Genomic DNA, 19,103 nt, shown 5'->3' on the forward strand with positions numbered 1-19,103 from the left:
TTATAACTAAAGATGTATTTAAAAAGTTGATTATTGAATACAAATTATCCTACAGTAAAATGAACTCAACTAAACTTTCATATTATGTCGATCAAAGTGTGTCAACAATTTAAGGACAAATGTATGAGTTCGTATATGGGTACTAACCTAAGCTAATATTTTAATTTTCTTATATAAAACCTTGTAGCTACTAAGTTTCTATAACTTTATTTATTTATTTATATAATCCAATTCAATAACCTTTACGTATTTAGTATCGGTATAAACTAATTAAAATTCAAGTTATTTTGTTACAAATAATTTTTTTGGATAAATTATCGTTTAATTACCACCATTATTTATTATTTATTTGTTACAAAATTTAATTATGATCGTGCATGGCACGAGACTTAACCTAGTTACAACTAAAATTTATCAATTGATCATAGGAAATTGAAATAATATTAAATAACACATTAATAAATGACCTTCCACATTGAACTATGAATTAGACAACGTTGAACAGAAACTATATCATAATTTTGATTAAAATAAAAAAAAATTAAAATTACAAAATATATGTAATTCTTATTTATATTTAGCGATTTATTTTTTAAATGTACAAATTAAAAATTGACTTTATATAAACCCTAACCTAGTTTAAATTCTAATCCGTAAATAACTATTCGTAGTTTTTTTTTTTTGACACTTGAAATTATATTTTAAAGTATCCCATTATTCATCGGATATTAGGATTAAATTTTTGATGTGAAAAGATATTATTTTGTTTTTTAATAATATAAATCATAAATCCTCTTCGTATTTTCGTTTGTATAACGAAAACGTGTTTTTCCTCTATACATATATAGTTATAGAATCTATTATTCTTCTCCTCCGTATCAACTTTATACAATGAAAAATTAATAAATTAATATGGAAAAAATAATAAAGACGGTGAGAGAAATAGTAAACAGATATGACTTTATAAAATTTTAAATAGTTAAATGAAAATATATACCAAGAGTGTTGCATTACCTAAATTAATCTAATTGAATAAAATCAAATCTTTATAATGAAATTTCATTATCACATTTGATTGCTTGATATGAACCTATTACTCAATCAATCATTAGAATATAGAAGTTGCCAAAAAAAAAAAAAATTATAATAAGGTAAAGTAGTATACTAATATCATGATTTTTTGAATAAAGCTTAGCATAATCATAATAATATGTACAAAACATTAGTATCATCCCTAATGAAAATCTAAAGTGTTGAAAATAAGTTAATCATTACCCTGCAGAATAAATTTAGAAGGTTGATAAACCTCAACCTTCCATGATAACATTACTTTCCATCCACCAAAATATAGAAATCAATGTTCCCACTAATGGTGAGCTAAATAAACGTTTATATGGGGACAATGGGGTGAGTCTAATGGTGAGCTATAAAAACATTTATAAGGAGGAGTGGGGATGAGTAGGAATGAGATGGGAAGTCAGTGGTGAGCTAAATAAACGTTTATATGTGATGAGTCCAATGGTGAGCTAAAGAAACGTTTATAAGGGTGAGTGGGAATGGGACGAGATGTGTTAGGTAGACTTCATAAATTGTACCTTGTAAATCAATTTTGTTTATTTTTTTTTATTATTATTTAAAAATGAATAAATTTGTATGAAACTTATTTAATCTTTAGATTATATTATATATATTCTATTGTTTAAATTATATATTTTGCTTTATCTAAAAATGTTTATGTTAATGTATGGAAAATCATAAATCAACTACCCTACTTTATCATCCATTAATTAATTCTAAAAAAAAAACATCTATCTTTTTACTTTATCTACACTCTTTAAAAAGAGAGAAGATATGCGGAACTATTCATTAGGAACAGTAGGACAGTGTGACACCGGATATACCCTTGCTTTGTTTAGTTATTTACGGTCTTGCCATTGTATGCTGACTTTTATTGCTGTCCACTTCATCTTTGTCCTTTTTTCCTTTTCTTTTTCCCTGAAATCACTTGCCATCACTCATTTTTCCCATCTTCTTTTCTCTTTCCTTTTTTTCCCCTGTTTGATCTCCATCGAAAGTCTTTCCAAGCTTCATCTGGTGAGTTTTGATTGTAGATGAGTTAACTTAGGTTGAGCTAATATATAATAATTGGTGTAGATTTTGATTAATTTTTTGGGTTGAGCTAATATATACTTCGTTTCGTACTATTTAGATGTAGAGAAGGGTTGGAATTGTCGTGAATTTTTGGGTTTTAGCTTTTAATTTAAATTTTATTTATGGATTTCGAGTTTTTGGGTGTTGGTTCTTACGTTGGGTTGAGATACTTCGATCTTTGAGCTATTTTAATTGTTGTCTTTTGATAATTGTGTTCTTTGTTGCATGCAAATGAATGCTTTGTCTTTGATGAAGGTGTTAGTGAGTTGAGTGTATCTATTGTGAAGGTACTTATTTTTTCACTAACTATTGGTATTGTTTACCTTTGATTGTTGGAATCGAATTGGTATTTTGTTCAGGTTTGGTTCGATCTTAGTGGTTATGAATCTAAATTATGTTGGTCCACCGATTAGCAGTTTTGTATTTTTGATGTTAGTTTATTTGGTTGTTTTTGATTTTTTTTTTCTTTTTTCTGAAATGGGTAAGTATTTTCACTATAATAAAAGTCATGATGAATTATTTATTTTTTCAGAAACTTTTAATAATTGATGGAGATTTTTCTTTAGAGATCATACATCATGATATTTTGGGAGTGTGTATGTGGTTGTTAATTGTTGATGGATTTTGATCTTTGATGTGGTATATTGCATAAATTCAGTTAGTACTTGATTTTGCCATTTTTGTGATAAAATTCTTTTGAGATGAGGCGAGCTAGGTTCTGATTTTCTCTATTGAGCTTGGAAGTAGTACTTGATTATTCTGATTTTCTCTACAGAGAGCTTGGAAGTAGTACTTGATTTCGCCATTTTTGTGATGAGTTGCTATGGAACTTTCTATAATGCTTCTCGAGTTCATTGATGAAGTGATAATGTAATATGCTATGTGGAGAGTGGTGGAGATATGTTTGTCTTTTCTGTAAACTTTTAATGTTATAGTTACATGTACTTTATGCCACCTTCCTGATGACACTTAATAATAAATGACTTTTGTTATTTCTTGTTTTGATTTGTACTGTATTTTCTTGAAGTAGTACTATGGATTCTAACTTCCTAATTATAGATAAACTTCATTATCAAGGAGTACAACAAGGTTTAGTTTTGTTACAAAAATGGTGATTCAAAGTTTGAAAACTGGGGCTGAGTTATTTACTTATTTGTGTCAAATGAAATGTTAATGAAATTAATGGGTATGTATGTGTTTCGGGTATTTATGACATTTTAGAGGCGAAAGTTGGTAGTATAGTATGGATGTTTGTGATTACTAATAAGCTGCCTACACTAATTTATGTTTGATTGTTCCTCGATTTGGAGGTTTGGTCTGACATTGTGAGCTGGATTTTGTAACCTTGTGGGGTCCTTTGGGTCGTTCTTGTAGCTAACTAATGAACATGAGTTGAAGATCATTCAATGGATTTACCGCGCTTCATAATAATAGTCTTGTGGATAGCCTTCTTTGAACTATTCTCTAAAGGAACTGAGAGAGTATTGATGTTGCTTGTTGATGAATCATCCAATTTTTGCTTCTTCCGAGGAGATGTGGGGCTTGGTGAGGCTTCCCTGCCAGGCTGAGAATCTGCCGATTTTTCTCTTTCCCCATCTTCATTGTTGGATGATGGCAATAGCTAGCTTTGTGTTATTCATACTCCCTTATATTCCAATACGGGTTGGGAGCAATGATATATCTATCTCTTAGATGCGACGAAAAGGTCCACATAGGTGACAATACATTTTTTATATATATCCCGTGTATTAATTATTGATATTTATATTGATGTTTTTCGGGTTTTCTTAAGTGATTAGGGGGCGCTTTTGTAATAGAAAATTACGAGATTGGATTAATTTCAATTCAATCACCAATATAGAACTCTTTTGTCTGGGATGTTAATATAAAAATAAAGTTTTATACTTGTATAATTGTAGTGGAATTAAATTTGGGGTTGAAGCAATATTTTCCGACTTCTATTACTGTCTAACTGATTCTGTCACCTGTGGTTTTTTACCTATGGAGTAGTTGATATTGTTAAGCTTTTCTGCTTATATGGACTACTTTTGTTATTGTCATAATGGAAACACAAGTCTCACTCTGAACACTGGAAAGTTGGATGCTAGTCTCATTTGAGTTACTAAATTTACATTGATATACCAAGGCAATATATGGAAAGTGCCCTGCTTTAATGCGATCTTTCTGTCACTCATTTGTGTGTGTGTGTGTTGGGGGGTGGGGGTGGGGAAGGGATGAATCCGGGTGATGGGGCAAATTGCTTTTCTAGCTTTGAAGTAAAAACTCAGCAGAGCCAACTTGATAACTTACTGTGAAATTTTTGATGTTCCATAAAGGAGTGCCTTTTATGAGATGCTGTGATGTCTCTTTTTACTAATATTATTTTAGATGATTTAGCAAGTAGCAATTTTGAGCTAATTATTTTAGATGCTGTGATTTTTGTGAATTTTTTTGCGGTTAAATTGCTGAATGTTAGATGGCAAAGTTTGATTCTTTATGTTTGATATTGATGAGCAGGAGTAGAGAAATTTCTGTTTCTTTTCACTTTAGCTCTTTATTCAGTTTATTTATTTCTGTTGTGAGTCTTGTAACACATAAAAGCAGTCAAATATGGTCTCACATAGTACTGATGATCAACAATTCAACAACATCTGGGTGTCTTGCCTTTTATCCTATTTGTAAAATAGATAACTAAATAGACTGATAACCAGCAAGTCTTTCTTTTTTTTTTGTCCAGTCATTGAAGCTTTTTCCGAGCTTCATCTGGTAAGTTTTGGTTGTATATTTTTTGGGTTGAGCTTCGTATTGTTATTTTTATTTAAGTGTGAATCTTCTGGAGTTTGGAATTCTCTTGGATTCCTTTGGTTTGAACTTTTAATTTGATTTTTGAATTTTGTTTTTTTGGGTGTTGTTTGTTAAGTTGGGTTTAGCTACTTCGATCCTTTAGATATTTTGATTGCTCACTAATCTTTTTGCAGTATTTGTGTCTGATTTGTAGCTATACTATGCTATATCTCTATGCATGTACACTCTTTTGTGCTTTTTAAGTAATTTTTTTCCCTAAATTGCATTTGTGTTTAATTTTTTCTTTTTGATTTAGACTAATACCAAACATTATTAACTGACTTTGTTTTGTTTATTAGTTAAGTTGGTAATTCTTGGTGAATGGTGGTAGTTAATTTGTATTGTTTTGTAGTAGTATAATGGATGCATCTATAATGATACTATTGGTATGTTTAGGTATGAATAGGATAAACCTTAGATATTGCTTGTTGAAAACTAAGAAACTTGTAGGATTAGATAGTTTGAATAGAAGAATCTATGAAATTAGGGAATTTCATTATTCTCTTGAGCAATTAAGCATTAGTCCTATGAGTATGAATTAGAATTATTTTTTTTGGGTATGTTTATCTGAGCATACCCATTGAATTTTTGCTGTTTTTATCGTTGGTTACTTGGTTTGGTGGGTGTTTCATATGTTTTTGGGGAATCCAACTTGGTTTGTATAAATATTTTATTTTGATCTCTTGGATTGCTCATTTACAGCTTAGTTTTATCAAATCTCAAATATGTAATTTGTTGGATAAATTCGGAAAAGAGAGTACATTATGATGTGTATGCTTAGTTTTATATTCTTGGTAAAAACTATAACAGTTCAGTAGCTTTTTCTTTGCAGAAATATTTCGCTCGTATATTCAACTTTGCAACTTAGACCATTTTGTCAAGACTAAGAGTTGAGCACAATGTCTCAGATGGAGCTATACTTGAGTTAAGAGTTGAGCACATTGTCTTATGTGAAGCTGTAATTGAGTTAGGTGTACCTGTTTTCAAAGTACTTCACTGATTGACTATTGCTATAATCTTCCTTTTAGTGCTGGATTTTTGTTGCTATTTTGTGTTGTTTCTGGTTATTTGAAGTGTTGTTGATTGTAAATGGGTGGTTTTAGACAGTATATGTTATAGGTGAGTAGAGGGTTTGAAAGTTGTGTTTAGCCATAGGAATGCGTGTTTCTTTTGTTGGATAAAAAGCTCTGTATTTAAAAATGGAGATCAGGGTTATGCTAGGTGTTTAAAAGGAAAGATCAAGGGTTTAGTTAGGAATGGCCGTTTATATAGATATGTTTATACCAAGACTCAACATATCTCAAAATGACACACATTTCCTTTTATTATGTTACTATAAGAATGTATATTCTCTTGATATAGGCGGTTAGGTTTAAAAAACTTTTGACTTATTTGTTTTCATTGTATTATAGGATTCGTTGCGTGCGTAGTTCATTATATATAGGGATGGAAAATGCAAAGGAAATTAAAATTGCAATTGCGCATTATAAAAGTTTTTGTAGAGTTCATAAGCGTATCATGGAGGTTCTAAAACTGGGAGTTTTGGGGATGGAACAAGAGATTTATCACAGGAAGGCTGCCGTTGATTTGGTGTTGAAAAATGCAGCAAATGGAGTGCAAAGTGCAATTGATCAGGCACCTATTGTGGTGGAAGACCTTGTTAGATACCTAAATTGGGTGGAGCAGGTTACTAATGAAGGTAGTTCGCAGTTTAAAAGATTAGAAGAAGATAAGAAAAAAGTAAAGGAGACACTTAATTCAGTTCTAATGAAGTATAACAAGAGGGAAATTTATAGGAGTCAATGAATTATTTTGGATATGTGGTTTGTTGTGGTAGTAGATAGCGTAGTAAATGTTCCAATTATAGTTTCTTAAAAGAAGTAATGTATTTTGTATTTTGAATGTTGTATATAGGAAGTTGGGAGTTAGTTATTTTGAAGGTGGTTGTTATTTAGATATTGGTAGGAGGTTAAATAGATTGCAACTTGTGTAAATTCCCGAATTTTGTTGTGTTTTTTGAATGATAATTATGATATCAATGAAATTGTTATGGTTTCTGAGATTTGTAGTTGGATTGAAGTTAATCTTTTGATTGGTTTGTTAATAGAAGATACAAATTCCTTCTCTCTTTTCTTTATTCTGTAAAGAGTGCTAAATTAGATATCGTTTAATAGATTACATTTTGTTTCGAGCTTTTAAGTTGTGATACATTTGTTAGTAAAGGTAGTTAATCTTGTTTAATAGGAAGATTCTTAAAGCTGAAATGGACTGATAAGTACATCATTTCCTAAATACAGGTTAAGGACTCTTGATCAATGAGGATAGCTATTAGATTTCAGTCTTTGATAGAACGGATCACTAATCATCTCCATCTTCAAAATCTGGTGTATGGCTATATAGATGGAACCAAGAATAGTGCATCTTTATCGATTAAGTCATACGACAGTTCTAAGGAATTTTTCTACATTGGCGATGAAGCTGATACAATAGAAGAGTCACGTGAAGTTGCAGCTAAAAAGAGTGTACTAGAATTGATGACATATTATAAATTTACAGTTGATGATGTTAGTTATGGAAAGGTTAAGATGCATCGCACATGTGAAAAGTTATACAGACGTAAACTTGTTGAGATGGGTTGCGCTGTTCCTTTTAAGGAAGAACTTGACGACAAACAAGTTATGGATGTAGGACTTCTTGGGAATAGCAAATCCATAACGATAGATTTTATTGAGCTACTTCAAACTATTATTCTCAAGACAGGTGCTATTGTAAGTCCTATAGAGAGTGTTTGGGACAGAGAACTAGGTTATATATCTTGGGTTGTTGTAGAATGTCGTCATCATGGTGGTAAAATAGAATGTGTTTTTGAGCAACCTTCTCCTCAATTAGATGAGGTTGAACAAAAATTAGCAAGGAGAACGATCAATTTCCTATTGTTACAATATGGTTTTGAAATTATAGATGTTAATTATGATGCAGCATTGGCTAGCAATAAGAGTTGTTCTTTGGTTCGTGATAATTTTATGCTATTAAGGAAGTGTCGAGCTAAACAATCTCAACATCTGCACACTGATGTAGTAGATACAGACAAAATTAACAGTAGCAAATATGAGATTGACAGCATTGAGAAATTGGACAGCACATCTAATACTGTTTTATTTAAGCGAAGATCGGGGGGTAGTGGAGATAGTTCAAGTTCTGGTGTTCCTAAAACTGGTACACGCTTGATAAGTGGTTTACAAGAGCTCGAAACTGTTGTCAAAAGACAAAAATTCAGCTGATGTAATTATTGCTGTAATCTGGGTTCAGTAGACATAGAACTTGTTTTGTTTATATAATTAGATTAAAATTAATATTAAGACTTTTATTAGGTAATGGTGTTTTTTGTACTATGTATGTAACAGATTATAGGCATGAATTGTTCTATTGTAAGAATATAATATTATTCGTCTATATGAAAACAAAAATACTTTTCAAGTGAATTTAATCCACCATGTATATTTGTTCATTTTAAATATTGATTTGCTATGCTATGATATTGTATATTTTAAACTCATTTGATTTTTTGTTTAAAAGAGTTTGGAATTATTATTGTTAGTTTACGCTTGACAGTGTCACGACAAAATTTAAAATATATTTTTATTGTTAAAAGGGATCTTGACGATATATATGGAATGAAGCGTCATTTAGAAACACCTTTGAACACTCAGATCGAGGATTGCACAAATTGGAAACAAATACTCGATAGTTCTTCACAAGTATCTACACAAGAACGTGATGCACTGTAAGTCTCTATGTTAAGCTAACTTGTGTTAAAGATTATTTCTTTCTTATATATGTAATTTATTATACACCAAAACAGTTCCAGTAAGCGCAGAAAGAGAGAGAATCGCTGGCAGAATTCTCAAGTATACAGCAAAGAGAATACTATGGGTAAGTACTTTCATTTGAATATGATAGTATTGAAAAAAAAATATACCAAGGAGCTATTACACATAACCAAAGAAAGTGTGATGATTAGGGTTGAGTGTGTGTTTCTAACTATTTTTCTATGACTGATTCTTTTAACAATATGTTTGGTATAATGTGTGCTTGTGTGGTGGAAATGGAGTAATTTTTTTCCCACACACAGTTTAGTTTATATACTTGAGTTGCTAGGGGTAGCTACCTAGCCATTACTCATGGCTTTTTGTTATGCTTTTTTTTTATCTATGATAACTAATTATCATCCTTCTCAGTCCAATTTTGATACAAGCACTAGGTGAAAAAATGCATTTGGCAGCGGTTCAAACCCGGTCTAAGGCACCGGTTAACCGGTGCCAAGAAGGCCCACTAAATTTTTTTTCAAAGTTTTTGGTACCGGTTAACCGGTGCCAAAAAACCCCCAAAAATCAATTTTTTTTTTTTTGTTTTTTTTGCTTAAAAATTAAATACACTAAATTAAATAAAAACACAAAATATAAATCAAACATCACAATCAATATAAACGATTCTTTTTAACATATAATCAATAAAATTTTACAACATAGATCAATAAAAAAAATTACTTATAAATAAAAAAAAATTACACATATAAATAAAAAAAAAAACTACAATGTAAATCAAAAAAAAAAAATATTACAACATCACAATCTAAAAATCCCCATATTCTTGATTCTTGATTCTTGATTCTTGGATTATGTATACCTGCGCAAATTAAAACATCAACAATAAATTGATTAAAATGAACAAGCTGCGAAAAAAATAAAAAAAACCCAGAACAGTTAAAAAAAGAATTAAACCCACAAAATAAATAAAATTAAATTCGATATAAAAAAACCCAGAAAATAAATATAATTAAATTCGATTAAAAAAAAACCCAAAAAATAAATCTAACAACATTCGAATAAACCCAGAAAAAAAAATTAGAAATCGACAAAAAAATTAAAATCGAACAAAAACCTAGAAAACAAAAAAAATTGTAATCGAAAAAAAAAAATCAAAATCTGAAAAAAAAAAAAATCAAAATCGAAATTGATTAAAAATTTGATTAAAACAAACTTGAAAACAAAAATAAAATAAACCTAGAGATTGAAAAAATAATGAAAATCGAAAAAACCTTAAAATCACGAAAATAAAACCCCAAAACCGCATGCAACTTGAAAAACAAAATCAAAATCGAAATTGAAATTGAAATCGAAAAACAAAATCAAAATCGAAAACAACACAATTAAATTTGAAATTGAAAAACAAAACCCAGAAAATCACGAAAAACAAAACCCAGAAATTGAAAAAAAAAATCCAGAAATTGAAAAACAAAACCCAGAAATTGGAAAAAAAAATCGAAAAACAAAACCCAGAAATTGAAAAAAAAAATCGAAAAACGAAAATAAAACATCGAAATTACTTGAAAATCGAAAAAAAAAACCTGAAAATCACGAAATCAAAACCCCAAAACCGCATGCAACTTGAAAAACAAAATCAAAATCTAAATTGAAATTGAAATCGAAAAACATCAAAGTCGAAAACAACATCAAACCGCGGTTTTTGGTCTTCGATTTGTTGTTATCTTCCATTTCTTTTTCGTCTTCAAGTGATAGAAAGGAGGAGGAGTTTCAGAAATACATAGAAATGAAGAAGCAAGATCGATGGTGAATTGGCCTGAGCAAGAAGGAAAGAGGAGGAGAGGAGAGAGAAAGAGGCGGAGGAGAGGAGAGGAGAGGAGAGAGAGAATAGGGTCATTATTTAGGGTTTGGGGTATATAAATGGGCGGGTTTTTTTTTTAATAAATAAAAACCGGTTCAGTTAGGCACCGGTTTGGTTAGGCACCGGTTCAAACCGATGCCCTTTTTATTTTTGGCACCGGTTTGAGCTGAACCGGTGCCATTTCTCTTTGTTCAAAAACTTGCTCATTTTTAGGCCGGTTTTTGGCACCGGTTTGGCCTAAACCGGTGCCATTAGGGGGGTGCCTATTTGTATTTTTCTACTAGTGAAGGGTTATAGCAAAGTGTCAGCTTATCTTGCACTTTAATTGAAAATTGAAAATGAACTGTTGAATTGTAAGTGATTAGGAAGCATTGACATATTAAGATAGATTTATGGTGAGATATAAATACAAATCTAGAAGTCTTGGTTTGTTTAAATGTAGTAATATTAAGTTATTTGAAATATCGTGATAAACGATTTTAAATTTTTAACGAGGAAAAAAATTATGTAGATCTACTTTATTTTGGAATCTTGGACAGTAATTATGGTGCTGGACATTGTCAGAATTGCATGCTAATAAATCACCTAATGATAAAAGTGCTCGGATTATAAAAAATTTAAAAGCATAGGTGAATGATAAAAGAGCTCAGATTTTCATAGATCTTAAGACATAATTCAGTGTATGGTTAAAGTAATTATATATTAGCTCAACCCAAAAAAGTAACATTGACAATGCAATGAAAAGTAACTGTGGCATAAGTATAGCTTATGATTGAGTGATATTGTCGATTATATTACTCCTTGTCTCATAGTTTTTAAATTTGATATAATAAAAGAACTATATATTTAATAAATTTTGTGTATGGATTACTATGAATTATAGAAATACAAACATGTTATTATTCATATTTCTTAATCTAACGCATTATACATATCTCAAATTTTAAATAGAATTCTAATATAAATTATAATTTGTATAGCGTTAATTAAACTCAAATTTCCGAAGATATTGACATTTGTTTATAGAATAATCGAAAAATAATTAAAAAAAAAAAAAAACATGCAAAGATCTGAAATGAAATTAACCACAAACTATAGCCATGTGAGCTGTAACATAAAAAAAAGCTCTTTAACATTCTGTCCAGATTCTCTGATGGGAAAAGAAAAGCTTATAAGATATATGAATTAAATAATGCATAAGGAACATGAAATAAGGTGCATATATAACAGATACTTATGAAAAAACGCACCCATATATATTTAAAAACTGACTCAAATTCCTTTAACAAGAAGTACATCTATGAGAAGATAATAAATCTTGGAATAATTAACCCATCTAAAGCGATTTTTTATCAATTTATTCATTAGTTTGCAGAAATAATAAATGATAGAACTGTTTTCCCATATAAAAAAAGGCAAAAAATAGTTTACGAGATGAATAGATAAATGAAATAAAAATACAATAGCTTGAGCACACAATTGTTTGAGTTCAATGTATTATAGTCTAATTGTTTTGAGTTTGATAAGTATAGATGCTTCTACAGATTACAAATTCAGTTCACAGCCTTCTACCCAAGGAAAAACGGAAAAAAAAAGGTGCAACATTAAATAACAATGCTCTAATCTCAAACAATAAAGTAAAATCATTACAAAAGGTACAACATTGTATAGTATCAAAGATACATTTGTAGAAGAACAATCTTCTGCCGCTTTAGCTACTACATTAATTGAAAAATATAAAGTAATTATTAGTCTTACTCGAACAAAATTAGTAACACTAAAACTTCATTCCATGATCCCTGTCTCTCGCAAAATCTGAATAATCCACGGAATTTTATTTCGAACGCTTCAAGTTCTATATCCAAATTATAGAACATTTGCCATGCAATCCTTACACTTATTGGATAAATGAAAGGAAAAATAATGATAAAAAATTAGAACTTTAATTACAGCATCATAAACAGAGATGTTAAAAAAAAAAAAAAACAATATTAAAATACATTCCTAGACAAAGTAAAGCCATTGATGTAGGAAGCATATAGTGGATTCTACATCAATTTATTAGTTTATTTGTTTGACATAACATAAGATAGAATTGACATAATTTTAGTAACTTATAGAATTGAGACAAGTTTGATACACGTAAAATTGTAATTCTTATTTTGTTATAAGAATTTGATTTATACTTAATTTAACTTAGAAATTTAATGCATAGATAATTTCGAACTTGTAATTTCAAAATGTGATTAACCATTATAAATTGCGAAGACCTATTTTTGGAAAAAAAAAAACACCCTAGCTGATGTGACATCTTCAACAACAATAATTATATTATGGTTGTTAAAAAAGAGATCACATCACACAATAATCTACGAGCTATGTTTGTAAATCGCTTTGAAAATTGTAATTTTAAAACGATTTACTTAAGTAAATACTTTTTTGTACAATAAAATATTATTTTAAAAAGTATTCACTTAAACCGCCACATGTCATACTACTGGCCAAGCTCTTATAATAGAGTGGCAGTATAGGAAATTTGGCGGAGGCTAGCGTCAACTTTAGCCACTAGCATCAACTTCACCGTCGAGTTTTGATTAAGAATAGTGATAAAGAAATATCTATTAGTATCTTTAACACTCTATTTAATTGGAATGTAAAATTATTGAATCTGGATTCATTTATTTGTTTTTGGAAATTAAAATAGGTTAAAAACAGAAAACTTTGATGTAATATAAATAAAATACCCATGAAACGGATATTAAATGTGTAGAATGATTACTTAAAATTTATAAGAAATGGAAATTTATTAGAAGCTATAAATTGTATGAAACTCGATAGGAAAAACTCAAATAATTTTAAGTGGATAGTAAAGAGGTAATTGAAATAATGAAAACCATGCACCATTATTTCCTTTTATAAACGATTGAAACATACAACAAATATATTTTCTGTAGCAAAGAATCTTATACAGTAAATAGTATACTGCACTTGTGAAGATGTCATGTTTAAAAATCAATTCTGATTAAAGCATTTGAATGGGGTGAAATGTCAGAACATATACCATTTTATGATTAAATCACCCCTATTCAAATCGCATAAGTATAGCTTATGATTAAAACATTCCTATTCAAATGGGAGAAGTACCACCTTATGATTAAAGAACCCTTATTCAAATGGCAGAAGTACAACTTATGATTAAAGTTTTCCTTTAAAAAGTTGTAATGTATATAATTCAGGTTATAATTCAGGCATGGCAAGCTATAAAGACCAATAAAAATCAAAACCATTCCATTAATTGACATTTTAAGTTTTTGTAATCTTACTTTGAGGCCGGATATCTTTTATTTTCTTAATCCATTTTTATAAAGTTACTCCTACCCGTAGCATTCATTAGTTCAATTAGTCATCAATTTGATCAATAGGGGATAGTTTCCAACCTAGAGCAACAGATTAATTGGAGTCGTTCTAGATCCTCCCCGTAACTTTTAGAGAGCTGATGGGTAATTTATGTAAGAATGACCTTGGCACCTGGAAGGCAGAAGTTCTGCTGGTCTAATTCCTGATCTATTAACGATTATATTATAAATTACTTCTTTTCAATTGGCTATTGTGGTATATTACAAGTTATAGGTAGAGGGATTTTGTTTCTCTTTCATCAAACTGCTGGAAATGGTTGTAATGAATTTAGCTTTTAAGTATTGAACATATAGGTAACTTGAATCAATGTAAGATTTCGATATACAATCTGATCTCTATAAAATCAAAAGAAAATTTAAACAATGTGAACTAACCCATTATTTCAGAAAGTAAATAAGCATTTCAATTCCTATGGCATGGGAAGATATAAGCTTTTTAAAATAAAATAATAAACCAGATTATGAGGTGATTATAAAAGAGTACTAAAGGAAAAACGAAAAAAAGAGCTAACTAATAAAGCATACACAGATTCAATATAGACCTTACATTGATAAATCAACTTTTCCAAACCACACACTGAGCACAATCTACAAAAATCTATACAAAATCCAATAAATCAGAAAAATGAAGCTTTACTCCACCATTCAATGTAATCTACAGTACTCAAAAGTGAGAAAATATTTAAAAATCTGTACCATTATTATGTATACACATTAAAATATATAAATAAAAACTAATTAAACACTTGAGATATTTTGCCTATAAATAACAGCTTCATATCCCACCCAATGTACACACCATAGACCATTATTTCAGCTCATATCATATACTTCTAATTACCTAACTTACAAAATGTCTGAAAACTCAAATCATAATACCAAAAGCTCCCACCTTCCTCTTATCAACCAAAGAACAATATCTGCTTATCTTAAAATACCATTACAAATTACACATACCTATACACTTAGCATCAAAGTTATTGCTAAAAAGGGAAATTAGCATCAAAGTTTTTGATAATGTATCCCTATAGTAATTACTTTAATACAAATATGTAGCTTGTGGTTGAATTCACTGCATAAGAAACATATTTGTAATAGAGTTTTTTAATAATAATTTAGGTGTTTTGTCAATATAAAGTATCATATGAATATTGACAATCAAACACCTAAATAACATCCAAGTTTGGCATTAAAGCAAATGGAGTCAGTGTTTACATCAAAGAGATGGAATTAATATCTTACAAAAGACGTCGACTCCTATTGAACAACTTGGGAAAAGTATTCCAACGTGAACAAGTTGGGATTTTGAAGGATTTGCATGTTGGTTGAAAATTAAATACAATTTTGTTTTAAAGTTTACCATAAGAAAAAACATCGAATTTAATGTACAAAAATCAAATTGTTATGAATATGTGAAATGAAAGATGTGTTTTGATTAGAAAAATCAATGATCAATGTAGATTATACATGACCATAATGTAATTACTATTTACAATACATCAAAGACAAGAATTATCTCATGTTATTCCATTTTTGTTTTTGCTGTATTTTGATATTTAATTTTATTTACAAGAAAATTGATAGAAAACTGCTTATTATGTTTCCAATAAAATAATACTTTTGATTGAATTTCTGTAGATTTTTGATGTACACTACTGAATATCCTACATCTTTCATAAATATTTTATATACCAGATTGCAAAATGCTTGCAAAATCCTCAAAGTGTACAAAAGGTCACAGTGTGACACAAAAATAAGGTAGAAATACTGTCAAACGAGTACATGATATATCTGCTACATAGGATTTACATCAAAATTATGTTAGGAAAAAAAAACTTTTATCACAGAGCCATCATGCAGTAAAAAAAATGAATTAGTGAAAACCAAATGATATAATTAAGTTTAATTATGCAACATATAAAAATAATTCAAATTTTACTGTCCCCAAGGCTGGACATTACTCTCTTGCGTTTTGGAATCTCAACTTCTACCAGCTTCCAGTTTATTAAACTTGGAAGAACCCCACCCACCATCATTTTCATCATCGTTCTTTTCCCAGCATGGCTCGACTGTCCCTGTGTCACAACTAAACCTTTTATGACTTTTACCTCAGATTTCCCTTGTCTCGCACAATATCGTTCATTTGCACTATCATTAGTCCATTTGCCCAAACTTATTTGATCAGTCTTCTTTGAAGGATTGCCAACAATTTATCCCATGTAGACTTCTTAACACCAACATTACTAGCAATATTCGAAAGCTGTTCATTGCCTTTTTCTACTCGATAATCCAGGCCATTAGAATCCTCTTTCTTCTCTCCCTTAACAACCAGTCATTACTTCTTTCGAGCTCGGCATCCTTTCTTCCAATAAAATTCCAGCCTTTAGAACTTGTACACTGATACTATTCTGAATTTGGTTTGTTTTCCTTGAGCAATTTATCAGTCCAACCACTTATTCCTGTCAAATTTCCAAAATCTCCTTCACGATCATTTTTCTTCCAATCAACACCATCAGTTTATTTTGTTGGTTTACCCAAGTTTTACAGCAATCTTTAAAATTAAAATTACTCAAGACTTTGATGCGTCCAATCATTTGCCTTTGATGAACTTTCAGGTTGCGGAAGATCCTTCTTTGGTCCCCAAGTTGACCAACCACCAACTTCTCCAGAGCTAGATCAAGATCTTTTTTGGAATCACTTTCCTTTCACCTTACATTTTTACCAGTTTCTTTAACTACTATACAGATGAAGGTTGTTTAGTTCTTGGCGAATCTTCTTGCTTGGATAAATCTTTCTTTCACTCATCATCTTTTGCTGATACGTAGCTCTTAAAATGCTAATTATTATACAAGTAAATCTATATAAAATCTATTTCAAAAACAAACTTTTTCATATTCTTATCTCAGCCTTAATCTTATCAATCTTGTATACACTAAGTAACATTAAACTGACCTCATTAACAAATAAATCCAAGTCCAATCTAAGGAACATACCCAAACTCACAATCCAATTTTCTGATTTGCTCTTCCTTGACCATACAAAAGCTACTAACACATAGACCTTCAAATTTTCTTTGCCTGCTCTTAAAATATCCAAATATAAGTAAATTGTATTATTAATCATCCTACTTAAAACACCATATGTCAAACATCCTTAACAAAATTCAAGTAATGATCACAGTTTGAATCATGACATTATAATAATATTCCAGCAGATAGGAACTATGAATCTCCATGACTAAATGGTAATTGTAAATGAAAACATTACATAAAGATTAAAATCACAAAATTAATTATACAAACGTCAACTTATAAAATTATAAACTTATAATTGGTTCATCAAAGTCTTAATTTTTTTTCCTTCATCTTTTACAAAACACATATAATTGAAAATCACACATGACTTCGTTAAGCTCAAGCACACATATAAACTAAAATAAAAAAAAAAAATTAAAAAAAAAAAGAGGAAGGGAAAAAGATCTTCTGCTTTAACACCTTAATCCTATAAGGGGAAAAGATATTAAAAGATAATTCTTTACACATGAGATGCTAAAAGTGAATTCTTGGTACTACTTAGACAATTAATATTTTTTAATTGGTTACATCTTCTTCTTTCCCTTCTTCCTTTTCTGTACATTGTCTACATCACCCATAGGTGCGTGCAACTCATTACCTTTTACAAAACATTCCAATCAAATATTTTAATAAATTCTTGGCATCTATACGAAGAAACTTCAGTTGACCAACTTCTCAAACATTTTCAATCACAAACACATTAATCTATTGATAAATCATGCCATGAATGAAGGGCAATGGGAAGCAAGATCAATTTGTTCGCGCCTGGTCTCTTATGTTCTCAAGACATAGAATAGGTAAATAGCTAACTATGGTGTTAATGTTAAGCAGATAACAATTTCTGGCCTCCATTGACAGATGTACTATGTGCTATTTTGGAAATCATTGCACCATATTTAACGGCTAAACCAATAATCAAGGGGAAACATATTTAACGGCTAAACCAAAAACTCAAATCATATTGTACCATTAATAAACAGGGGAACTTCCAAACTCTCGAACTTATTAATCTATACAGAAATAAAGCAATGCATAACAAGTTAAAACCCTAATAAAGGGTTTTATGTTCTCTAAATACTAAATAAATGGATAACAAAAAAATATTAGTTACTGATTTTGTTTAGGTTAAAGCCATATAGATGATTTTGTTTCTTGGAATTTTAGATGAAACACAATATCAAACCTATGCTAGTGAAACTTTGATATGATTGAGTTCAAATGTCATGTGTTTATCTCCTTTATACCGATCTGGTTTTTTCAGTTTAGAACCAACCTACATGATAATAAGATCCTACCATAAAGGAAAAAATGCATATAATATAACATGAATTAATGCACAAAAAAACTGGTCTTTAACATACAGTGACATAACTTCTATTTACATACAATTATCAAATGATGAATTTCCTAATTATAGATATAGCTTAAACATTTATGAGTATCAAGTATTTTATAATTTTAATAACAGAAAAATATGTGTACTACATACTTAAAATAGCCTTTTCCCCTTTTCCATTGTCTGTGCTATGAAATGGAGTGGGAACTTATTCACATCAACGTCATAACTAAACTTTTTTTTATCGTGAGATCACTTTAAAAAATTAGATCAACATACCTTTTCTCTTATGAAATCATTATATTGGTACATGATATCATACCTTTTAACCATCATTAGCTATCTTTTCTCTTATATAGCTACATCAAAATTACTTATGAGATCAGTATATTGTTAAACTGTTAGAAATTGTCAGGTGAAATCGGAGGTTCTTCGCGTACATGTCAGCGACGTTCAACAAAGCGTAAACGTTTTTTTGAAGGTTCTTCAGCCATGAATACACAAAGGTATTCACTAAGTTAATGAGATTATGTAATGTCTTAAAGATACAACAGGTTTACTTTAACTAATTATCATTTCTCGTGTAGGGTTAATCGA

The 19,103-nt window shown here is 29.8% G+C and overlaps 1 protein-coding gene across 3 annotated transcripts; it reads left to right on the forward strand.

The window, feature by feature from the left end:
* The first annotated feature begins 1,996 nt into the window (after positions 1-1,996).
* LOC145636189 (uncharacterized) lies at positions 1,997-19,013 on the forward strand. Of its 3 annotated transcripts, XR_014114058.1 has the most exons (4): positions 1,997-5,983; positions 8,648-8,779; positions 8,858-8,928; positions 18,912-19,013. XR_014114058.1 is itself a non-coding variant. In XM_081687675.1 (3 exons), the coding sequence occupies exon 3, from the start codon at positions 7,311-7,313 to the stop codon at positions 8,274-8,276; it is 966 nt and encodes a 321-aa protein (XP_081543801.1). In that variant the 5' UTR covers positions 2,008-2,094; positions 2,927-5,983; positions 7,293-7,310; the 3' UTR covers positions 8,277-8,489. The 3 variants fall into 3 exon arrangements, 2 of the variants coding, with proteins under 2 accessions (XP_081543801.1, XP_081543802.1); XM_081687675.1 differs by lacking the exons at positions 8,648-8,779; positions 8,858-8,928; positions 18,912-19,013 and adding an exon at positions 7,293-8,489 and having other exon boundaries at positions 2,008-2,094; positions 2,927-5,983; XM_081687676.1 differs by lacking the exons at positions 8,648-8,779; positions 8,858-8,928; positions 18,912-19,013 and adding an exon at positions 7,293-8,489 and having other exon boundaries at positions 2,044-2,094; positions 5,828-5,983.
* The last annotated feature ends 90 nt before the right edge of the window (positions 19,014-19,103 follow it).

Source organism: Chenopodium album, chromosome 6 (genome assembly GCF_948465745.1).
Source record: "Chenopodium album chromosome 6, dcCheAlbu1.1, whole genome shotgun sequence".
NCBI classification, from domain to species: Eukaryota; Viridiplantae; Streptophyta; class Magnoliopsida; order Caryophyllales; family Amaranthaceae; genus Chenopodium; species Chenopodium album.

Excerpts from the sequence above, each read along its gene's own strand:
- LOC145636189 (XM_081687675.1), top strand. The coding sequence starts at position 7,311 with ATGAGGATAGCTATTAGATTTCAGTCTTTGATAGAACGGATCACTAAT.